Here is a 24,612-nt window from a genome sequence, read left to right on the forward strand (position 1 = left end):
TCACAGTCTCTCTTCGCAGATCTCGATTTTCTTCTAATGAATCCAATTACTTTGGGTTCAGCCGGAGACTAAGTAGACTTTTTCTTTAATTAGTGGCTGCAACCAAAAGAGGAAAATACAAATCAGGCCCAGTACAAGCTGGGGGTTCCCACTTCCTTCTTGACTACCGGCTGTCCACACTTGGCCTTAGCTTTTTTTCTTCACCCTGCTCGATGGACCTTCAAAGCACGTTGATTTTTCGACTAAAACATGCTAAGACTGTGTAGCTTCTCCGCTCCGCTTCTGTGCCGGGGAGCCCAGAGGAAGACCGCTAAAGGTCATTGATTCAACCGACTTTCTTCTCTTCCCCCTGTGACACAGGAGCAGCCAGGAGAAGGAAGGGAGGGGTGTTAGTACAGAGGACAACTTTGGATATGACAAAATACAATTTTAGCTAACAGAAACGTTCAAAACAAGCATGTAAAAAAAACCGGAAACTCGATAATCACCTGCGTCTGCGGCGGTCATTCTCTCCAAACCCCGAACCGTCTCTTCCCGCTCTCGCCGCCCTCGGTCTGTCTTCCTCCCCTCTCTCTCTTGTCTCCAACCGTTCACTCGCAGCAGTGGCGGTGCTGTGTTACCGGAAAAGGTGCGGACCCAGCTCACCCGCCACTTCCTCTACAACGCTCACACACGATTGATGCGTTCAAGAACTCCTTCAAACCACGGACATCTGAAAACTAACAAAGGCTGCAGCATTTCGAGCAACAACACGGACAAACACCATCAATCAGTCTTCAACAAAACGACTCCCGTTCACACGTCACAGCGGCTCGAATAATAAAACAAATTGTTATGGGGGGAAATAAAAGATTAGTCGTTATTTATTTAGACATTTTTAATATTTAAAATAATACGTTAAACAAAAAACGGGGTTTAATGTATTTAACTGTTTTGGATCATATAAGTTGTGGTTTAATATAAAAACAGAGTGTTAAATATTTAAAAAGCAACGCAAAGGTGAGAAATCTGCAAGTACCTTTTTCAGATATTTAAATTTCCCACTACCCGTGAAGGCACTGTACGCCATTTCGCATGCGCGCAACATGACAGCTAAATGGCTAACCGGTCCTGGATTTTCATATGACGCCATTTGTGCGTTCATTAAGCATTTAACATTCTCCTGTGTGACATGTGACCCAACATAAACACACTGGACTCTGCTGATAACTCATATTCAGCTAGTTGGTTGATGTAACTAACCGAGGAAGTGGTTTACAGCCGATGTGCCTTATCATTCATTCAAACTGTTTCCACTAGTGTGACGTGGAGGCTGTGCAGGGGGGCTAGTCCCCAGATGTACATGTCGTCGAGCACACAGTTCATTTAAATTATCTATTGACAATAAATAGTAAATCATAGCCTAATCACTTAAAAGTCTATGACCATATCAGCATTATCTTTTTTCTTTACAAAATTCAGTAGCAACATTTTCCCATTGTTTACTTTTGTGTGTGCAGAACTAAAATCTGCTATTTTATAATAAAACCCACATTGTTTACTCTTTTGCAGTAATACATTCACTTTATTTTGAACCTGCATTTGGCTTTGAAACTGTATTTTTTATTCCAGTTTTGAAATTTTAGAGAATCTTTAAAGCCTCAAAATGTTGACCAAACAGACTTGAATTTTAAAAGTATAAATTGTTGTATTCCATATGTAGTTTTGTTTGTAATAAATTCTCTCTCTTTATATATATATATATATATATATATATATATATATATATATATATATATAGAGAGAGAGAGAGAGAGAGAGAGAGAGAGAGAGAGAGAGAGAGAGAGAGAGAGAGAGAGAGAGAGAGAGAGAGAGAGAGAGAGTAACACATATCTTTTTATTTTATTTTATTTTTTCATTTATTTTTTTACTTTTTGTTCTTTTAAAGGGTCTTTTGATTTTTTTTATCTTTAAACAATTTATTATGTTATGTTGGGTAGGTAGGCGAGACCAGAACCCCTGGACCAGAGCCCTGTAAACCCCTTTTATGCGTGTCTATGGTGATTGGAGTGAGCATGCGCTGTCTCTTCTGCTGTGCTTCCTTCAAACCGATAAGTATGGTAGATAAGGCGCGTTTAGCGCTTGCTCGTCGCTGATTTTCCAGACTGTACAAGTTCCCTGAAATCGTTACAGTGACGTTAACGCTACAGGTAGGAATTTCACCCTCGACATTTTCTATTTTTGTGTAGTCTAGTTCGATTGTGTTGCAATTTACCACTCGGTTAATGCCAATCCACGCTAGTGGAAACCGCCGTCTTTAGCCGGCTAGCTAGCAAAATGGTGCCGACTAATTACTGGAGACGGAAGCAAAGGCTTGGCGTGCATTCTAATTGAACCAGCATGTAAACATTCTCTATATCAAATTTTTGGATAAACGTGGACACAATGATATATCGAGACCTAAACAGAAACAATATTTGCCTAAATAAATGTCAATAATTGAATAACCACAGCCTTCACAACGCCGCGCGAACGCTAGTAGCTAACTGTGCTACTTTACCTAAAGTAGACAGGCCTAACTTTAGGTTGTACTTTATGCAAAGAACCACACGGATGAATCATGGCTTCACACTAAGCGAGGATCATCGATTGAAACTGACTGCGGTATCCATTTGAGAGTCATTTGTTTACAGGCTACGTCCAGGATCTAAGTACACACAACAGGTCATTAGGATGGTAAATGGTAAATGGCCTGTATTTGATATAGCGCCTTCTAGAGTCCTAGAACCCCCCAAGGCGCTTTACAACACAATCAGTCATTCACCCATTCACACACACATTCACACACTGGTGGGGATGAGCTACAATGTAGCCACAGCTGCCCTGGGGCGCACTGACAGAGGCGAGGCTGCCGAGCACTGGCGCCACCAGTCCCTCCGACCACCACCAGCAGGCAACGTGGGTTAAGTGTCTTGCCCAAGGACACAACGACAGCGACAGACTGAGCGGGACTCGAACCAGCAACCTTCCGATTACGGGGCGAGCACTTAACTCCTGTGCCACCGTCGCCCCCAGGATGAACTATTTAGTGGCATGGCTTGTCTTAAAAGTAAAATAGTAACGTGTTCAAAGGTGTTTGAACAGGCGTTGGATTATTTTTAAGTTTTGCGATACATTTCTAGCCTAATAGGGTATTAATTGAAAGAAATTTTATACCAAAGCATCCGAAACGGGAAACTATGAAACAAATTCCTGAAAGCATATGTCTTGTGACCCTGTTAAATGATTACAAATCTGTCACACATTAAAGACAGCAACTTTGTTTTGCATAACTTTTTTTGCACTTTTTTGTTGAATCTATTGGTGTGTATCCTATCACTTCATACGTGAAATGGTCGATTCTGGTTAACTATTAAAAATGAAGTTGATAAATTCTGGCAGCAAATTTTGTGACATCCAGTTATTTAAGTCTTTGATTTTTCTGTCTGTAAGAAAGTCTGAAGGTTGGTGAATCTCAAGTAACAAAAATATGTTGTTTTTTCTTTTGAAAAGTGTCTTGGAAGTTGTCAATTTATTGCAGTTATTTTTATTTTTTCTCAATTTTCTAATTGTCATTATTTGTTTATCTCTACAGACCAGAAATTCTCAGATCAATTGTTGGATTAATGCTGGACACTGAGTCCGCTGCCATGGAGAGCAATGGAAATGCAAATCTTCCTGACTTTCCTGTTGAAGGTCAAGCAGCTGAGTGGTCTGCGAGCCACGTTTCTTCAGAACCACAGCCCGCCTTGCCAGGAGACTCTGATGCATCTCGGGATGCTCCGGGACAGGAACAGCAACAAATGAACTGTACAGAGCTGGCATCTGTGGAGAAAGCTGTTGAGCAGTTTCAGCTGGCAAATGCTCAGCTCTTTCAAGAAGAGCACCCACCGCCTCCACCACCGCCACCACCACCCCCTCCGCCTGCAGAAGAAGCAGAACAAGCAGCAGAACCCACTGGGTATCAGCCAGAGGCTGCTGTACAGGTTGAAAGTCAAGGTGAATACAAAACAAAAAATCCTTGATGTGAACTTGTTGGAAACCAAAAAAAAAGCAAAGAAACGAATGTGGTGTGCAGTTTTTTGTTAGAACAATTTAACAAACGACTAATTTTTGTTACTGTTGTCTAGATGGGGCTGGAGAACAGTTGATGGAGGATGGCATGGAGCTGGAAGAAGCACCCAAAGACAGTGTACAAGAATCTGCTGATCCTGGAGAACCACAGCTGCCCTCTGAGTTTGAAAAGCTCTATAAAGCATGTGAGGATACCCCTGACGATTTTAACGCCTGGGTCACCCTGCTGCAGTATGTGGAGCAAGAAGTAAGGAACTCCAGACCGAGATGTGCTTCAGTTGTCTGTGAAATATGTAATCGAATAAAACATACGTGTTCAGTCACCATCGTGGAATATTAAGCTGATTAACCTGAACATATAAATAATATATTTGTTTGACCTTTTTGCAGAATTTCCTTGTAGCAGCAAGAAAATCATTTGACATGTTCTTCCTACGTTACCCCTACTGCTATGGCTACTGGAAGAAGTATGCAGATCTTGAGAAAAAGCATGGAAATATACAGGTGGCAGAAGAGGTAAATGATTAAGTCCTTAAGTCACATGTCTAATCCAGATATGTGCATGCATGTGTGTGTGTGTGTGTGTTGTTGTTTTTTTGCATAGTTTTGTATAAATATTTAACTGGTGACCAATAGGGTTGGGCATCAAGCATTGACTGGATCTGGGACTGTTGTGTTTCCATATCTAGCAGAATCTGCTACTGATCTCCAGAGGCAAACGATGTGATCTGCAGTTTCTGACCAACGCCTTTTAGAGCCGATCATATCACCTGTCTATTGCTTCTGTTCTTGCTGCCTGCTGAGACTCTTGACTGTGCAGCATTGCATTCTCCCTCCCTTCCCTCACACTGTGCAGGCGCACATCCACAAAGATATGTACAAACGTGTCTGCCGAACTTAATCCGTGATGAAAACTTTGCATCCTGCAGCAAAACATGTGGCACAGAGGAAGCTTGTTAAATTCATCAACACATTGAATTTACCACACTTTTTAAAGAACAAACTGGGTGGAGCAAGGTGAGTTTTCATGGCTCCCTGCCGAAATGAAAACACGGAGCATCAGTAGTCAAATGCAGCTACTCTCCACTAACATTTGTTTGTGTGAGTGTGACCGCCAGAAGGCTGAGCCAGTGACCTGTAAAATAATTCAACTTGTAATGCTAGATCAACCTTTCTCTGTGGTGGACGGCTGACATCTGGCCACTGAAAGCCGATACAGATAATATGATGATTATAATCGTTTAATAAAGCTCACAACACACAAAGTTGAGATTATTTTTTGCCTTTTTGAACTATTTCCTCAGAATTTAAATGTTTTAAATCTGGTAGCAGTTGCATCTACAGTTCAGCTTCCCTTCTGACTGAATTGCTGCTGCAGCATGTAGGTGTAGGTTCTCACTCATCCTGGACTTGGTCATCCTGAGAGTTTTAACTGACAACTGCTGGACCTTTCTGGTTATCTTGAAGACGTTTTGCCTCTCATCCTGGAAGCTTCTTCAGTTCCCGTGCTCGGGTTGTGATCAGAAACAAGCACAGTGATTGTGCTGCAAGTCTTTTTCTTTCTTTTTTGAAAACGCGTTTCTAAATCATAACGAGGTTATTGTCCATAGAATTAAAATTCATGTTGAAGTTCAGATTATTCCATCAAGTAAAGACCCGTGGTTGGTTGGCTCGTTTAAAACATGAACATCTTTTGGACCCTGCCTCTTGAATTGGAATTGGGACTCGATGGGGACTGAAGTTGAAACGTGGAATTGGATTCTGAACCGGAATCGTTTGAATTCAAACGATGCCCAACCCTAGTGACCAAGTATACTTTTACCTTCACTAAGGACCGTGTTCTTGTGCTACTGTCAGCCTCCAGTTTGCATTCTGGTACTTTACAGTGAATAAAAAGAGCCGTTTGACGAACATGTCAAGCCACTAACAAGATTGTAAATTTCCCAGGTATACAGACGAGGCCTTCAGGCCATTCCCCTCAGTGTGGATCTTTGGCTTCACTACCTCACCTTTATCAAAGAGAACTCCGATCTCACTGACCCAGAAACTGAGGGACGCATTCGAGCGTAAGCAAAGCAAAGCCCTTTCATGATCTGATTAAACACCGTAATCTTGGATATGCTTGAAAGATGCATTCAGCTAATACAAAGTTGTGTGTTTTGACCCCAGCTCCTACGAACACGCAGTGCTTGCAGCAGGAACGGACTTTCGCTCAGACCGCCTGTGGGAGGCCTTCATAACCTGGGAGACCGAACAGCAGAAGCTGGCTAATGTTACTGCTATCTATGATCGCATCCTGGGCATCCCAACACAGCTGTACTCGCAGCACTTTCAAAAGTACAAACTTTAACTACACCTCATGTCTTTCACCCTTTTCATTCACTGGAGTCTTTTGTACTTATTGTGAAATTTGTTTTACCTTTATAGGTTCAAGGACCACGTGCAGAACAACCACCCCAGATACTTCCTGTCTGAAGAGGAGTTTGTTCAGCTTAGGGTTGAGCTCTCTAAATCCAGCCTGTCTGCAATGGTTGGTGAAGATGGAGAACCGAGTGTTGCTCAAGAGGAGCTACCGCCTGGCACTGAGGATCTCGCAGATCCTGCTAAGGTATAAATCGGATTGCCTGTCCAATGATGTACACAAATCGGAACAATCCTGCTTGCAGAGTAGTTGAATCTGTGCCTGCTGTCCAAGTTAAAATGGACAAAACAATGTTGAGGTTTGTAGAAGTATCTCTGTGTCAGCAGCCAAGCCAGTAATCGTTAGTGGGATTCAACTTGGCAACCAGTTGGGGCCCCTCTAAAGGATCAACCAGGGCTTGAACCCAGCTCCTGTCCTCACACATTCCTCTTTCCTCCACAGGCTTCTTGGTGATGTACATTCTTGGTTGCAGGACTTGCAGATTTTACATCAAAAGAACGAAGGTGCTGAATTTGGGTTTTTGTGTTTTCTATGCAGAGAGTAACAGAGATCGAGAACATGCGCCACAAGGTCATTGAGAGTCGCCAGGAAGTGTTCAACCACAACGAGCATGAAGTCAGCAAGCGCTGGGCCTTTGAAGAAGGGGTACGTTTTGGTTTCTGTTGGTCAGCTCGCATTGAATCTGTTTTCTGCCTTGATTTGATTTTCTAATGAACGGCGTCCCTTTTAGATCAAGAGACCGTACTTCCACGTCAAAGCCTTGGAGAAGACGCAGCTGAACAACTGGAGAGAATATCTGGAATTTGAAATAGAAAACGGCACTCCGGAGCGTGTGGTTGTCCTATTTGAACGATGCCTCATCGCCTGTGCTCTCTACGAGGAGTTCTGGATCAAGGTAATGTGATCTCGAACAGCCCTCACAATGCTGCTGCCGCCCTGCACTTCCCCATCAACGATGATCGACACAGTAAAACGTCCTGCACTCTTTGCGTGTAACGTTGATATGTGACTGTATCTGTTGTATTAGGGGATGGCCAGCTTGCCACACAAGATTTGACTGCAGCATTTGCCAACTACTACGTTGCATCTTCTTCGTCTCCCCACTACCTTACAGAAACTTATCTAATTGGTTCCATGAAGGTGCTGATGGGTTTACACAGAAAATTTCAAGAACGATCTTGTCAATGAAGCAATTGACTGTCTGCGTCAGCTGAAACGATAGGTTTTAAATGTTTTGTCTCCTTTGCTTTTCTCTTTCCTTCATTTCTTTTTTCTCTGTCCTCTCCTGCATTTCTTCCTACTTGCTTTCTGTTTTTCTCTCTGAAGTATGCAAAATATCTAGAGGGCTTCAGCACCGATGGAGTGAGACATGTCTTCAAGAAGGCGTGCACCATCCACCTCCCCAAGAAACCCTCCATCCACGTGATGTGGGCGGCCTTTGAGGAGCAGCAAGGTGAGCGACTCGCTGAGACTAAAAGACTAAAAAGGAAGTAAGTTAAAGAAGGCAGACCTAAGTTATTCTGCCTGTTTTTCCAGGCAACATCGAAGAGGCTCAGAGGATCCTGAAATTCCTGGAAGAAGCGATCCCGGGTCTGGCTCTGGTGCGTCTTCGGAGGGTTAGTCTGGAGCGTCGCCGCGGGAACATGGAGGGAGCAGAAGCCTTGTTGAGGGAAGCGATGGAGTCCGCGAAGAGTTCTGTTGAGATGTCGTTCTATGCTGTGAAGCTGGCTCGACATCTAATTAAAGTGCAGAGGAGTCTGAGCAAGGCGAAAAAGGTGCTGCTCGAGGCTATCGAGAAGGATCAGGTGAGAGTTGGCTGACGGATGCATGAAATTGTAAATGTACAACTAAGAATCTGTCAAATTCTGTGATATTTGGGTTGATTTTTTTTTTATTTATTGTATATTTCTTTGCAATTACAGACAAGTTCAAAGCTGTATTTGAATCTACTGGAGCTGGAGTTTAGTGAAGGTGTCCAGCAGAACGAAGCGGAGATCTTGGCCTGTTTTGACCGAGCCTTGAGGAGCTCCATGCCCCTGGAATCCCGCATCACCTTTTCCCAGCGCAAGGTGGAATTTCTGGAAGACTTTGGCAGTGACATCAACGTGTAAGTTCCTTAATTTGTTAACAGACTGCAAATGTTGTATACGCGTTTTGTATTTGGGTCACAAATGTGATCTTATTTCCTCAGGCTTGTGGCGGCATACGAGGAACAACAAAAGCTACAGAAAGAAAGCGAATCTTTGAAGAGGAAGGCTGAGAATGGTTATGACAGGTGTGTAGAGCCATCGCTCAGGTCACGCCGATCCACCAGTACCTGCGTAACACTCTGAAAGCAGGTTTTACTCAAGTATTTAACTACAAACTATGTGTAGGTTTTAAAGTAGCTAAAGCATTACCATTGGGGGGAGGGGCCCTAAATCATATTTGCTAATTTAAGCTTTCTTCTTTAGCTCTCAAGAAAGTGACGCCAAAAGACAGCGTGTGGACGACCCTTCAGCTGTTGCGGCAAACGCCATGACAGACATGCAGGCAAACAGCTCTGCGTACAACTACAACTGGTACCAGGTAGGGTTGTCTTCTAACCACATCCTTACGTTGTGTTTAACAAACTCACGATCACCAGAGCCATGAGGCATTAACTTACTTGCTTTGTTTTGTCTTTAGCAACAGTACGGTGGCTGGGGACAGAATTCCTGGGGACAGTACAACCAGTATGCCCAGTACAACCAATACTACCCTCCCCCTCCTACATGATGAACAAGCTTTTTACATGAAGATGGAAGTGGGATCTTTTCTGACCTTAAATCTTGGAGCAAGCAAATTTATCAAGAGATTTCAGTTGAACTACGCTGTGGAGTTTTTCTAGTTCTACTTCCTGGCTTACAGTTGACGTGTTGCAGCATTCTTTTGTTAGATGATATTTGGCCTTCCATGGTAACGATGTTCATCTCATTTTGTGGAGGAACGTAACTGCTAAATTAATCATCTCTGCACTGTTTAAGTTGAAGGTTTTGTTTTTCCTATGCATGACATACGAGAGACCTACATTGGATTATTTTGACCTGTTTGTGTTTCCGTTTAAAGCTTGTAAGGAACACAGTTAATTGTTGTGGTCAAGTTTCCAAATGAACATTTTTAGTATTTCATGCTTGTTTCCATTGGGAGCAATGAAGAATCCCTTTTTTAATTTTGACTTGATTTCTTAATAAAGAGTGGTATCCTCATGTCTCGTTTTGTTTTATGTGGTTGGTTCAAAGTATCAGAAGTAAAAAGCTGGTGAGCTAACACACACACACACACACACACCTTGACCAAAAATTGATGTAATCTTTAGTCATAATGTAGCTGCTTCTAAATTACTAAAGCATTCACCACAGATGTAAAGAAAACAAGTTTTAGACGAAGTCAAATAGAAAAATAATCGAACATGAAAGTCTGCTGGAGCTAGCACACAGGGTATCATGTAGTCAATACGTAATACGTGATTAAAGAGTTTGTTTCCCTCCTAAAGCAGGGGATAGATTAGGCGTAATCAGTGTGTGAATGGATGAGTGACACACAGTAGTGTAAAGCGTTTTGGAGTCCTTACTCTGAGAGGTGCTATACAAGCGGGGGTCATTTATCATTTATTAAAAAGCGTCAAGTCGTCACCATCACTTCCGCCGAGCGTTACGCAAATCTGCACATGCGCAGTGTCGCTCCGCAGACGGTCCTTTTTATGCTTAGCGTGGAACGACTAGCATCAAACGAGGTAGGAACCGTATAGTTTTAGTCAAAAATCATCATTAAACCAACCTCAAGACAGTCTAAGTTTTCAAATACACTACTTTTATCTTTAGGCTGTATGTGATGTGTTTAAACATTCGACTTAATAGTGTATTTTAAGTATTTTGTGCGGTTTTTCTTAAAACGCATGTCCTCATGAGGCTAGTTGAGCTAGCGTTGAGTATACCGGGAACTCGTCCACCCTCTGCTTCCTTGTGTTTGAGGCTTTTTAACATCTACCTAACGTCTGGTTTGGATTTGTTTATGAGTCTAAGGTTAAATGTTTGTATTTTAAAAGATTATGAAACAAAACCATCGAATTTCCGCAGCTAACGACAGTGGCAGACATCTTGGTTTGTGTAGGAAAGCTGTAGCTAATTCTGAGAGAAGAACGCACATTGATGTGGAGTTTGTGTGAAGCCTGTGGTTGTGTGTCAGCTCATCTACCTGTCTAACATCTGGGTATTTTATCTATGCCGTCCTTTTGCACCTGTTAGCAGCAGCAGAGCTAACTGAAAACGTTTCCTTGCAGCCTCAGGATGCAGCTCTTTTTGCGTGCCCAGAATACTCACACCCTTGAGGTGACCGGACAGGAGACTGTTGGCCAGATTAAGGTAGGATGCTGGCCTCTGTTATATTATTTCCAACACACTCTGCTGTTATAATCATTTTAAGATGCTCAAAGCAGGAATTGCTCTAATAATATCTGGGTTTTGGTGTTTTCCAGGCCCATGTCCAGACTCTGGAAGGACTCCATGTGGAGGATCAGGTCCTGCTGCTTGCTGGGTGCCCACTGGAGGACAACGCCTCCCTGGCATCTTGTGGTGTGTCCGAGCATTGTACCCTGGAGGTTGCCGGCAGGCTGCTTGGAGGTTAGTACATAGATGCAAAGTGAATGTATACATGTGAGAGTATGCCATTAGCAAACGTGACAAATAGATAATGAATCAAACTCAAGTTTGTAGGTTATCAGTTTGACAAGGTAGTGAGTGGTAAACTGCTGATTGTACATATAAACAGCATCATATGAATAGTTATTTATTTTTGAAGACCTATAGTTTAATCATGCTCTCTTTCAGGTAAGGTGCACGGTTCACTTGCCCGTGCTGGAAAAGTGAGAGGCCAGACTCCCAAAGTAAGGAATTTTACATCTTTAACTCCATTAAAGCATTTATAGTTAAGGAATTGTCCAAAATGGGTGTATAAAGAAACATTTAGTTGTTTTCCCTCACAGTTTGAGTCAGTTATTAAAAATGTAATTTATAAAAAGTCATTAACTGGTACAATCCTAAATATCTGCGTTTTTTTTCCATCCAGGTCGACAAACAGGAGAAGAAAAAAAAGAAGACTGGCCGTGCCAAGCGCCGTATCCAGTACAACAGGCGCTTCGTGAATGTCGTGCCCACCTTCGGAAAGAAGAAGGGTCCAAATGCAAACTCCTAATCAGCAACCCGGAGGAGAAACGACAAACGCCATCTGTCATCTTTTACCAAGTTAATGTTTATTTCTGTACAGAATAAAGAAGTTTAACTTGGCTTCAACGCGTTGTGTCGTGGTACTAGATTATAATAAATGTAGAAAAGCTTGGTGCTTTTATTTCATAGCATCTTTAATGTACAAGTTCAATGAAACAGCTAAATGTGAAAATTAAAATGAAGTAATTAAGTCTTTTGTACAAACTAAGAACTTTATTTTGTACACGGAAACATTACAATCATTCTGGTTTAAACAAATGACATGTGACTAGATAAAGGCAAAGTGGACTGTTTAAGTGCAGTCCAAACGACATTTCAACATAGGGATCCAAAAGCTGCATATGGAGAGCAATGCTGGTGGACTGTTTAATCCACAGACACCAGCTCAACCTCAAAAATCAGCTTTGCATTAGGAGGGATTCTGGTGGAGCTGGAATTAAGGAAAATGTGTTAACAGGAAGTCAAACTATAACCTTCACAAAAATATAATTTACCACAGTCAAGATGTTCAATATTATCCAGCACCTTAAACTAGAGAAAAAACACCTAAACGTAAACAACTCATTTATGACTATTATGATCAAAACCCTATTTCCTGCTTATTTTAAAGAGTTAAAGTACTTTCCAGTACCACAAAAATTCTACAAGATTAAGAAAACTAGCCCAGTAAAATGAAACCTGTTTTATTGTGATGCCAAAGAGAAGGATACTTGGAGTCAGGGAGGCCTTTCTTCCCGTACGCCCACTCCGCTTCAATCTCCAGCCGGGCCGTTTCCCCTTTGCTCATAGTCAGAAGGCCTTCATCCCACTGGAGTGACGGCAGGAATTAAGAGTCTAACATTGTGGAAATTGTGAACATGCACATGAAGGATAAAAAAAAAACCTACTCCTCGGATGACTTTGCCCATGCCTACTTTGAAGCTCAGAGGTTTAGCCTGCTTCTTCTTTCTCGCCACTAAAGATGAAGACAGACTGAGTTTTATCCGTAAACATGAAAGATGCTGGTCTGAAGTTCCAAACCCGTATTTCTGGCATCATACCTGAGGGTATATTCGTGTCAAACACCGTTCCATCTTCTAGGGTACCAGTGTACCAGCAGCTCACAGTGTCACCCTTCTTAGGAAAGTTTGTCTTGTCGCCTTTCTTTAGGATGGATTTGGTGTACTTTGGAGGACCCTAAAACAAGCAGAATCACCTCAGCCTCCGTTATCCTTACGCAGCAGTGTATTGCTGATGAAATTATGAAGAAACGTAGTGGATGGGAGTCATAACATCTTCAAAATAAAGACTAAATTTGTTGTGCATAAACCAGAAAAATCACCTCATCCACCACTTCTGCCTTCACTTCTTTGGGCTTTTCTTCTATTTTCACTGCTTTCACCTGCTCGGTCAGCTCCTCTGGTTCTGTGCCTTTAAATCTCTGCAAAATAAAACTTACAGCATTCACGTTTATCATGTTTATAGATGACACAGCATCTGATATTCAGGTCTCCTCAGCATCACTCACTTTACTCTCAAACAGCTGGTTGTACGCTGTCACGAGCTGCTCTTTCTTTGCTGTTTTGGCCACATTTTTAATATTTCCCAGCAGCTTGTGCTCATTGAGGAACTGGAAGACAAACACGCGGCCAGAATGGGAGCGTTAGCACGTTTTTGATGCTGCAGTATTGTTGCTAGCCCTGCAATCCGTTTAGTGAACATTAGCATCGTAAAACACACAATATTAAGAATGAAACTTCCCCGAAAATAAAGCGAGAATCATACCGAGTGTGAAGCATTGTCTTGGATGAACTTTATTATGTCTTTTTTGGGTAAATCATCACTTTTCAGCTGCTCATCGCTCCATTCCCGTGCTGGCTCGGCCGCCATCTTAAAAGGCAAACTGGTGACCTTTGAACTCGCTGCGCATTGTTTTTGTTTTGAATTCGATTATTTGTTTATTTATCTTCAAGGAAGCTACTAAGTTAGTTATATGAATATTACATTTACTAAAAATAGACTGAAAAAGATATAACACAAATTAATGCAAGTTTGCTTAAAATAGCTCACCCACTTGGTAAACAATAAACAAACTTTATTTTTTACTGCTAATGTTCAGTGCAAAAGTTTATTCATCGGTCGTTTAACTTGACAGATGGCAACATACTATGTTTATAAGGGATTCATATGTATTATTTAGGTCAAATGAATGGAAACACAACGAGAATCAATTAGTATCTGGTTTTCGAAGATAAGGATTTTTCCATCCTCTGGCGGACCGAAGATGTTACTACAGCATTCAAATGGCTAAACAAGACATAACACACACACACACACACACACGCACGCACGCACGCGCACGCACGCATGCACACACACACACACACGCACGCACGCGCACACACGCACGCACGCATGCACACACACACACACACACACACACACACACAGAGCATCACTCTCACCCAGTAACTCTTGTTGCCTAGTAACCAACTAGAGAGATGAATAAATATCTGCATGGCCTTGTTCTCCAGCTTGGTATGATGGTGGAGCATCATCATCTCGCTGCAATTATCTCTTTACAGGAAATCTCCCAGGTCTCATCTCTCCTCTTTTGTTACCCACCAGGGGAGAAAAGTGCAAAACTCCAAAGGTTGGTGTTGGAAAACCTGATCTCACTGTTTCTCACTCAAACAACACCACTACTTCCACTACTACTACCACTACTACTACTACTACTACTACTACTACTACTACTACTACTACTACTACTACTACTACTACTACTACTACTACTGCTGCTGCTGCTGCTACGGCTACAGCTACCACCACTACTACTACTACTGCTACTACTACTACTACTACTACTACTAATAATAATAATAATAATAAAGCTACTACTACTACTATTAATACTACTACTACTACCACTACTACTACTACTACTACTACTAATAATAATAATAATAATGCTACTACTACTATTACTACTACTACTACCACTACTGCTAATTTGTCTACAAGTTGTCCTCAGGCATTATATTGCTCGAGCACACTGGAGCTCTTACTGGAAGCTCAATAATTCCCTGTTAGTTCACCAAAATGTTATGAAAATAGCATTCATTAATTAAACATTAATGGAATTAAGCTTTTCTATAATGATCAATTCTGGTGAAGGTTCTCAGTCATCCAGCTCTTGGTAATCTAAAGGGTTCAAGTGAAGGCAACTGGACTTCTTTGGTTTCTTGAAGACATTTCGCTTCTCATCCGAGGAGCTTTGTCAATTCTAACTGAAACATGGACGAGTCAAACTTATAAACTGCGTCTGTCTATTGTTATTTATCGAGCGGAAACTACTCTGGGTACCCCGCCTCTCTATCCCCTGTTGAGAGGGAATCCTTGTGTTGATTAAATGCAGGAAGGTGTGACCTCGGATGAGAAGTGAAACGTCATCAAGCAACCAAAGAAGTCCAGTTGCCAGGGACCAGGGACAGTTTAAAGCTCCTTAAGAATCACCTTTGCTCCACCACCTACTGGTGAGCTCTAAAGGACTTCAACAGGTGATCAGGGTTAAAGTCTTCAAGGTGACCAAGCTGGAGAAAACAGCCCTTTTAACCCCTAAGAATCAACTCACCTCCTTTGTCACCTCCTGATCCCGTCGCACCTCCTGAAGACCTCGATTCTGCTCCTGGGCTGGCAAATGCTGGCCCGGTGGTTCCCCGTGTCTCCTTTCGATCGAAGCCCCACGGCGTGGGTCGTTCGAACAACCACTGCCGTTCGATGGCGTTCCACCACACCTAGTTGGTCTCGTCTGGTGCCCTCAATGATGATGTTGCTGTTGATGATGTTGTTCCTACGGGAGTACCAGACGTCATGAACCCCTTCACCAAGGCTTCAGTGCTTTGAGCTCAGTCGTTATGTCATAAGTCAAGTCATTCTGTTGCTTGTTGTCCCGTTTTCAGGTCATAGGTCACTCAGACTGTTGCTGGTTGTCGTCAAGTCATGGCTCAGTCACAGCTCAAGTCAGTCTGAGTCCTCAATGTTCTTAACGCAGCCCTGAGAGAGTGTCTCAACTCAATCAACTCCAACTCCTTTATTTTTACATAATATTGCTCTCCACACTAATTAATTGTCTTAGTCACTGTGTCACACTGTCATCATATCTGATACTTTAACTCATTCACTGCCATTGACAACTAAAGTCATCATTTTAGATACAACCGTTCACTGCCAAGTCGTCATTTGCATTTTTTCACTGTTTGAGCATCGGAACGATCCCCCGAGCCGAGAGAACGAACATCTCAGCCCTGAAGCCGATCTTCATCTGCATACGTCACACGTCACATGATCAGGAAGCAGAACATCCATGTGTTAAGAGATCGTTTTGGGTCATTCCTGTAAAAAAAGTGAGGTGCAAACCGGAAAAGCGTCTGCCGATCACAATTCAACAACGGATTATGAAAGAACGGATAACGCTCGAAACACACGGATTCTTCCTGATGTAAGAGGTGAATCTCCGCTTTGTTTTGGCTGTTTTGGCGTCGACATCATCCTAGCGCACAACGTTCTGTGACTCTTTAAAAAAACAGTAAAAACGGTGAGAAACGCTGGCAGCGAAGGCCGTTAGCGATCAGGAAACGGCTGGCAGTGAATGAGTTAATAATGAATTGGTAAATGTTTGTTTCATGCCGGATTTGTCTTCTAACTGGGGTTTCAGTCAGCTCCAAGGTGGAACTGTTGTTTTAAATTTTCTTGGGCCGTTAACATAAACACGTCACATGATTTGGTACCGAGCTGTGAGATAACAGAGCTACGAGATGATGGCTGCTGACACAGACATTGCTCAGCCTGGATCACTTTACTTATTGTATTTCTCTTTAAAATTATAGAATATGTTGACTTTTGATTTGATGAATTTTTCATGACTTTAGGATTCAAAAATATTAGTTTTTCACTATGAGACACCACATGATTTTGTCTCTCATAAGCTCAAATTATTACATTTTGACACAAGTGCGGTAATTGATCGCCTCTTGCCATTTGGTTTAGCAGAACAATGCGATTCTTTTTCATGTCCTCTCAAGCTCCAAATCGATCAAAGTGCCATTGAGTCTAGTTCTACAGGACTTCTCCATCCCATAGCCTCGTTTATTCTCAGAACTGAATCAGAATCCAAATAAAGATTCAGTGCAATTTGAATTTCAAATGGGAAAATTTAACATATTTTTTTTTGCAAATTGCCCTCTATGTAGCATCAACCTGGATCAAAATGTAATAATGGAAAATCCAAAAAATAAATTAAATAAATTATCAAATTTTTGCTAAGAAATGGCCAAACACTAAAAGTCTAAATTACTTTAAATTCTTACACACCTGTGCATGGACGTAATTTTCACTTTAGAAGTGGGGGGGATACGGGGGGGGTGTATCTTTACAGTATGCTCTAATGGGAAACCGGCTTCAACACAAACGGTTGTTTCCCACTTGGTCCTAGAGCTCAACCAGTGTCAATTTAACATAGCGTAATATTGTTTTTGGATGGTAAAAAGTGCAGGGGTCAAAACTTGACTTTGGAAAAAGTGTGTGGGGGGGACATGACCCCCCCCCACCACCCCCAAATTACGTCCATGCACCTGTGTAATGTTTACTTGTGAATTTTGGAGAGACATCTTTTCATCTCATTGCGTCTGGATTAATTATGTTGAGTGTTTTGTGAAGCATTCTTTGGGCCTGAACAGTTTGCAGGAGCGTGGGGTGGAATCTCATTTGATGCTGCTCCGGAGTGCTCTTCATTTCAAATGGTGCACACGCTCTGATATCTGCCTCAAAACTGGCCTTTAGTTACAATAATGTAACCACATGATGTGTTGGATAAACTTTTGTAAAAAAAAACAAAACACATTTCCCTCTCTTAAATATTTACTGAGGATTTTGTTTGCAGTTTGCTTCAGGCGCAGTTCCAGTTTCCAACCGCAAGGGGTCAGTATGATTCCACATTTGCAGAAAGATGCACACAGTTCACAAAAAGAGGGAAAAAGAGTGTGACAGGAGGATTTATGGCCACGATTTACCTAGTTGAGAAACACAATAAATAACAACCATAAAAGAGTAAATAAATGAGAGGTGTCTACTGAGAGGGAACGCTGTCACCGCTCATGTGAATGATACTCATTTGATGTGACAGTTTTTGGTCTTTTGCATGAAGTCAAACAAAAACAATTTGTAATGTAGATGAGTTTTAGCCTAGGAGTTTTTAGATTAGAGAATAAACAGAACTTATTGGGTTTTTATTACAAACGCTGCAACTACTGAGAAGAATGTGCTAAAATAAAATAAAATAAGTACAAGAAAAATATCATTTTCTTTTGCTTCCTGCTCAGAAGAACCTTTAAGATTTCACCAAGCTCTTTCCTGAGTTGAACAACTTTCCTCTTCCTGCTCACACCGGTAGACTTAAAGGCTTTCATAATGGAAATCATCCCTCAGTGGCCTCACGTCGCTGTGGATAATGTGTTTTCTGCTCTGAGCCTAATAAGCTCTCCTTTAAGCCAGATGGCTGGCTCAGCTCACCTGCCTGCACGCAGAGCTGTAGGAACAAGTCTTTAGCTGTAGAGCACTATTCAGCTCACACCGCTGCTGCAGGCCCCCCTCCTGGAGCTCAGCCAAAGAGGGAGGTGGGATGGGTCAGCCGTTGAAAGCTCCACCAACATCTGGCAGTGAGAAAGTTTGGCCTTTTTTCTTTTAAAAAAATCCTCACAAAACAGCTTTTTCTAGCTGCGTCTCTGGGGAGGAGATGGGAGTGCATTCCAGCAGGTGGGCTGGTTTCACACAGTCACACACCCGCCATCACAACACAGCTCTAAGAGTCTCCATCCACACTTTGGAACATTTCCAATCCAGAGTTTAGCCTGCAGATCTGTAGCATCACTGCTAACCCGCGCCTGCCCTGTCAGACCTAATCTCTCAGATGTGAAATGGGAGGGGGAGGGGGAGGGACTTATTAAGCATTTACCTGGGATCAGTCCAAACCTGATCTGCAGCTTCCGAAGGGGAGAAATAAAAATCACTCACCTGAAAAAAATTCTGAATTGTAATTAAAAGAAAGGAACTGGGTGGTGTAAAGAGGTTGGTATCATTCACTGAAGGCTTTGCTGCACACTGCTACATGCCCTCGCCCGTCTGTCTCCGGGATGCGTCATCTGTTAACGGCTAATTAGAAACCAAAGAGAAAAGATGGGTTTGAAGTCTCGGCTGGATTTGGTCCCAGAATTATTCCTCACCGGGCTTAAAATGGACAGACTTCAGAGCCACATGCTCCAAAATCACAATCTCTCCAAAAACTCTTTTCTCTCCACATTACTCCAAGCTGTCTATTTTGTGGCTTAACAATGGGATTTAAAAGTGTGCGACTGCATCCACAGCTTCCATCAGGCTTCACACTGTCCGCCCTCCCCACCGCCAGGAGGACCATTAAAAGTAGCGCTCCTCCCTGCAGTCACAACAAGATGGCCTTGAGTTTTAGTTCTCCTTTTTTTTCTTTGCTTCCCTCCAGACTTTAGACAGTGCACACACATAAAAATGAACACAGCAGACTGCAAGTCAGCTCTGTCATCTTAAAATTACATCCACATATGTCCACTGCAGCATCGAATGGAAGGGTTCTATGCTGCTGCAGACAGGATTCCTACCTGAGCTACGGCAGCTTTAGCAGGACAACGAGTCTGCTGCTGGTGCTTGAACGTTTGCCTTTTACAATGCAAATTAATATGATATGAGGCACCAATGGCTTCTTAATTAAAGTTTTAAAGTAGATGGACTTTTATTGACTGGAGATATAATTAATATGTCTTTTTAATGCTGCAGGAGACATTCTGTGAGGGGTGCTGTGGGAGTCTGGGGATGCTTACTTTTAAAAACCTCATTCACTTGTTTTTATCAATACATTTGCTGTGGTCTTGATTATGAATGAATGCCTTGTGATTTGTTTCATGTGGAAAAAAATCTCTGGCAGTCCTGTTTCAGGAGGTAAAAGTTATGTGTAGGTGTTTGGTGGGGGAATCAACAGGATTATGAGTCCTACCCATTAATCAATTCAGTTCAAAGATACTTTACTAATCCCAGAGGGAAATTAGAGTTTCAGTACACACACATTTCTGAGATCAGACATACATACATACATAGGCATGGACACATGACAAGAATTGGTGACTGTGGTCATTCGCAACCCGAGTCGCGCTACCTTAATAGAGATAAGAGGGTTTACATGAGGATTGAGTCGGGTGGAGGCAAAATGGCACTTCAGAGTTACCCTCCACAGGCAGGGCAGCTTTGCTATGCAAAAAACACCTCAGACAGATATGCACACAGACTTCAGACATTACACAACATAAGTGTCCACTAGGTGGGGAGGCAGGGTTGGGGACTCTCCTCACATCACTGCATGCAGCCGCGATGAGCAGCGCTCGTCACCTCCGTTTGGACAGGGGAGGGAGGTAGTTGGGTTAGAGAGCACAGTGACTCCTGGAAACGGTTCAACGGCCTTCACCGGTCGTAGTCCCGCCCAGGCTGGGATAGGGAGACAGAGTTGCCATAGCGATGGCAGCATTCCACATTTCTTCTGAGAGGGAGTAATCACTTCAGCCTCACAGGCTCAAGGGCACCAGATTCAGATAAGAACTTGTTTTGGGGCCAGACAGAGATAATTTCCTGTCTGTCTTAAAGCTCTCTTGGTCTCCAACCCCTCTAGATCCAATAATGGCGTAAATTAATCTATCCCCAACCGTGCTGTCCCGTCCACTCTCTCCTTGATCGAATCAACCTTCTGTGCCAGAGTCTGAATCTCAGCCAAAGTTCCAAGCTTACGACTCATCTCGACAATTGTATGAGTTTGTGCGTTCACAGCACGGTGTAATCCATCCCTGAGCTCGGGGATTGAGCCAATATTCCTCGAAAGCTCATTAATTTTCCGGTAAGCCAGATAACCGCTCAGGCCAAACAGCAGGAATCCCGACACCAACACCACAAATATCCAGACGTCTTCAGAATCCTCTACAGACATTTGAGAGAGGCAGATCAGGATCCACTGTTTCCAGGAGTCCATGATATGCCCAACTGGCTCTGTCCCAGAGGGGCAACCGGGAGCTCCTTCTCCCGTTCTCATTGTTGAAAAAATCTTGTCAATCGCGTTGAGAGACCAACAGACCAGATCCATTTTTAATAATTTCCAGTTTCCAGAAAAAATGCAGAAGTGCCGTACACCCAAAGACAGACAAAGAGCCTTGGGATAAGATAGGGAGGAGAGGAGGAAAAAAGCATCTGTACTCTCCAAGAGCCAGAAGAAAAAAAAAATATTCATGATATTTAAATGTCTCACCTCTGATTGGCTAACAGCAAAGTGACTCTTTTACTGCCTTCATTCACTCCTCTCTCTTGGATAAAACAATGCGACGTTGATGTTTTATCTCCACAAATAACAGGCCTGAAGGAGTTCTGCTATGTTGTGAAGTCACTAATGCTAATGATTAGCTTCTAGCCAAGATGTGCTGAATCAACACAGCCTTCCATGGTTGCAAGCGAAAGTGGATGAATTTAGGAATGCTAATTTTCCTTGTGGTGTAGAAGCGATTGTCTTTTTCTGACCTGATTGTTTTCCCGTTTTGAACATCATCGACTACTAGATGGGCTGAGAGGCTGGGTAGGTCTATCACAAACTGTTCTGGAGGGGTTCTCCTCTTGCCTGTCTGATCGTTCTTTCTCTGTGACCGTCTCTAAGTTTCAGTCCTCCACCACCTCCCTCACACATGGTGTCCCACAAGGTTCTGTGCTGGGGCCTCTACTGTTCCTCCTCTATCTGCTCTCTCTTCAACACATCCTGAGCTCTTTCACGTAAACAAATCTCCTACCATCATTATGCAGATGACATCCAACTGTACATCTCCTTTAAGCCCCATGAGATCTCTAAGCTGCAGGGGTTACACACTTGCTTAGACTCTATTAAAATCTGGATGGCTGGCAACTTTCTACAGCTGAATGAAGATAAGACTGAGATCTTCATCTGTGCCCCAGACAAGCTGGTTCCCAAAGTCAGAGACTCCCATTCTGTCCCGCTCTGAACTTGAGACAGTTATCCACACCTTCACCTTCTCACGCTTAGACTACTGTAACTCTCTTTTCACGTGTCTGAGCAAAACCTCCCTGAACCGTCTACAGGTGGTTCAGAATGCCTGTGCTCGGCTTCTGACCAAGTCCTCCAATCACACCCACATCACCCCGCTTCTCTTCCAGCTCCACTGGCTGCCAGTCAACTTCAGGGTTCATTTCAAGACCCTGGTTCTGGTCTTTAGGGCCTTACATGGACAAGCACCATCATATATTGGTGAACTTTTCAGTCCCTACACCCCCAGCAGGTCCTTGAGATCCAGTAACCAAAGCCTACTGGTTGTGCAGCGCACCAGGCTAAAGACCAAAGGTGACAGATCATTTGCTGCTGTGGCCCCCAGACTCTGGAACTCTCTCCCCCTGAGCCTGAGATCAGTGGACTCAGTGGACTCCTTTAAAAAGCAGCTGAAGTTCACTTGTTCAGGTTGGTTTTGATGTGACCTTCTGTTGATTCTTCGCCACTACCTTCTTTTCTCCCTTTTCTGGGATCCACTGATTACCTCTTATTCATCTTCTCTTTCCCTTTCTTCACATCTTTTGAATCACAACTTTTTACTTCTCCCAATTTTAAAACATTTAAAAAAAAGTAGTCTTATTTTAAAATATTTGTTTTTGTGAAGAGCCTCGTGATTTTTATCTTGAGAGGTGCTACATAAAAGATGATTTCTTCTTTATTTTCTTTCAGCAGCATAATCAGTTGTTGGGGGAAAAGCTCCTAAAACAGGCAGGATTGTGGCTCTCCACTGCTGGGATTGGACACCGCTGGAATAAGGTTGGGACTTATTCCAGGACATTTTCTTTGTTTAGGCTGTTCTTTGGTTGAGCAACATGTGCAGCTACTTCATTAATGTAATGTTTTCACACATAAAGCAAATCAGACCCAAATCATGACGCTACCTCCACCATGTTTCACAGAGGCAGCCGTTATGCTGAAGTTTAACTGTTATTGTTAGCTGAATATCTACTGAATCACTTAGTGAAATTCAAAGAAGCTGTCAGAATGTGATCATGTGATAAAAGTCCACAATGTTTAGAATTAGAAAAGATTTAGAACGGTCTTCACTACGGACATAACAAACACAAAAATCACACCCTAACCCTACAACTCATTCAATTTTACAGATGTTGAGCTACAATTTAGCTGAGAGTCACCCTCATTGATGCTGTTTAGTTTTGTTGTTATGAATGTTTATTTAAAGAGGCAGCAATTTACCTCTTGGCAAAAACACCTGAATTGTTTATTCTAACAAATATGTGACCAACAATTATGTTAAATTTAATTTCTTCATAGTTTATTCTGTTATAAGTCTGTTTATTATTTAGATAGCATTTATTTAAAACTAGAGAACACTGTAATAGATTTGAGGGCTCACATTCACACACAGCTCCACACTCACGCACAACAACCCCCCTGTCTGATGAATCCTTCAGTCTGGACATCCTGACGTCTGGACTCTGTCTCATTCATAGCGCTGCCGCTCTGCTTCTACATAAAGCATCCATCACCAAACTCACGTTACCTTATGAAGCCTGGAATGAGGCATGGACCTCTTAGGTTTCATGTTGTGTTTAATGCCATAAACTCATGCAGCTCCGTATGGAAAAGTCTCAGAAAACAAATGATGGATGGATGATGGGGTAAAGCAGCAGAGAAAATTGACACTGAAAGGCAACTGTAAATACTTTTTGCTTTGAAATATGAGTGTTTTTGTTGTATTTCCAACAGCCTGATAAAATCTGGTGTGACTTGATTGTTCACGTCAGAAAAGACAGAATGAGCATTTCAGTCATAATATTAATTATTTTTTTGAAAAGCAAGCATATATTAGCTAGATTTTCATTGGCTGGCTAAATATACAGTATGTAAAAGTGATGCAGAGTGACTCAAATAAATTGGCACAATTTTTTTGGGTAGTTTGAGTATAGATATAATTCACTGCCTGTATCAGCCTCCATCAAATCTGCAGGATATTCATCTTGGCCTGGTACTTCCATATGCACTCATAAAACATTCAACCCTTCTGATCAAATCTGTATTTAACATTCAACAAATTTGCTCCATGAGAGAATAGGTTTAAAAAAATCAACATGTTGCAAACATCCCCTAAAAACAGGCTAATGAGATAAATTATGTCAAATAAATAGGACATGTTGTTTTCTTACAAGAGGTTATATTCGTTTTACTGGGATTTGTTTTTGAGTTGCATGAAAAGCCCCACATCCCAAATGTGTGCACTCTAGATCAATGGCAGCTCCCATAAACAGGATATTTTGCCTTCCTTTTTCAATAACAGAAGAAATGAGATCCATCAGGGTCAGATCCCAATTGGTTGTGTTGGTTTTGCAGCTCTGTTATCAGGAAATTATAAAAGTTATGGCAAAGGAAGTTAAAACCTGCCATTAACTATTGCTTCGAACAAGATAATATTAATTTAACAACGACTTTAGGTATTGTTGTTCTATTTATTGATTTTTCCACATTAATTTTTTCAGATTATTGTGAATCAAATCAATCAAATCAAAGATACTTTACTAATCCCAGAGGGAAATTAGAGTTTCAGTACACACAATTCAGAGATCAGACATACATGGGCAAGTCACATGACAAGAATTGGTGACTGTGGTCATTCGCAACCCTGAGTCGCGCTACCTTAATAGAGATACGAGGGGTTACATGAGGATTGGTTCAGGTGGAGGGAAAAAAAGGCACTTCAGAGT

At 42.2% G+C, this 24,612-nt stretch overlaps 3 protein-coding genes across 3 annotated transcripts; 2 read left to right on the forward strand and 1 right to left on the reverse strand.

Moving 5' to 3' along the window:
* Positions 1-2,056: 2,056 nt before the first annotated feature.
* On the forward strand, positions 2,057-9,741 carry prpf39 (PRP39 pre-mRNA processing factor 39 homolog (yeast)). Its single transcript, XM_054748450.2, has 15 exons — positions 2,057-2,189; positions 3,614-4,017; positions 4,149-4,339; positions 4,483-4,608; positions 6,040-6,158; positions 6,262-6,429; positions 6,520-6,700; positions 7,052-7,159; positions 7,245-7,409; positions 7,841-7,967; positions 8,051-8,319; positions 8,437-8,621; positions 8,706-8,789; positions 8,968-9,082; positions 9,182-9,741. Exons 2-15 carry the CDS (start codon positions 3,645-3,647, stop codon positions 9,269-9,271), a joined length of 2,301 nt encoding a protein of 766 aa, XP_054604425.2. The 5' UTR covers positions 2,057-2,189; positions 3,614-3,644; the 3' UTR covers positions 9,272-9,741.
* A 417-nt stretch (positions 9,742-10,158) lies between these two features.
* On the forward strand, positions 10,159-11,823 carry faua (FAU ubiquitin like and ribosomal protein S30 fusion a). The gene is made up of 5 exons (XM_015948105.3): positions 10,159-10,268; positions 10,815-10,896; positions 11,010-11,154; positions 11,362-11,417; positions 11,600-11,823. The coding sequence occupies exons 2-5, from the start codon at positions 10,822-10,824 to the stop codon at positions 11,723-11,725; spliced, it is 402 nt and encodes a 133-aa protein (XP_015803591.1). The 5' UTR covers positions 10,159-10,268; positions 10,815-10,821; the 3' UTR covers positions 11,726-11,823.
* On the reverse strand, positions 11,762-13,676 carry fkbp3 (FKBP prolyl isomerase 3). The gene is made up of 7 exons (XM_015948104.3): positions 13,522-13,676; positions 13,265-13,366; positions 13,079-13,177; positions 12,798-12,933; positions 12,645-12,712; positions 12,468-12,565; positions 11,762-12,178 (listed from the first exon to the last, which is right to left on the reverse strand). Exons 1-7 carry the CDS (start codon positions 13,624-13,626, stop codon positions 12,124-12,126), a joined length of 663 nt encoding a protein of 220 aa, XP_015803590.1. The 5' UTR covers positions 13,627-13,676; the 3' UTR covers positions 11,762-12,123.
* Between the last annotated feature and the right edge of the window lie 10,936 nt (positions 13,677-24,612).

This window comes from Nothobranchius furzeri, chromosome 2 (assembly GCF_043380555.1).
Source record: "Nothobranchius furzeri strain GRZ-AD chromosome 2, NfurGRZ-RIMD1, whole genome shotgun sequence".
Classification (NCBI taxonomy): Eukaryota; Metazoa; Chordata; class Actinopteri; order Cyprinodontiformes; family Nothobranchiidae; genus Nothobranchius; species Nothobranchius furzeri.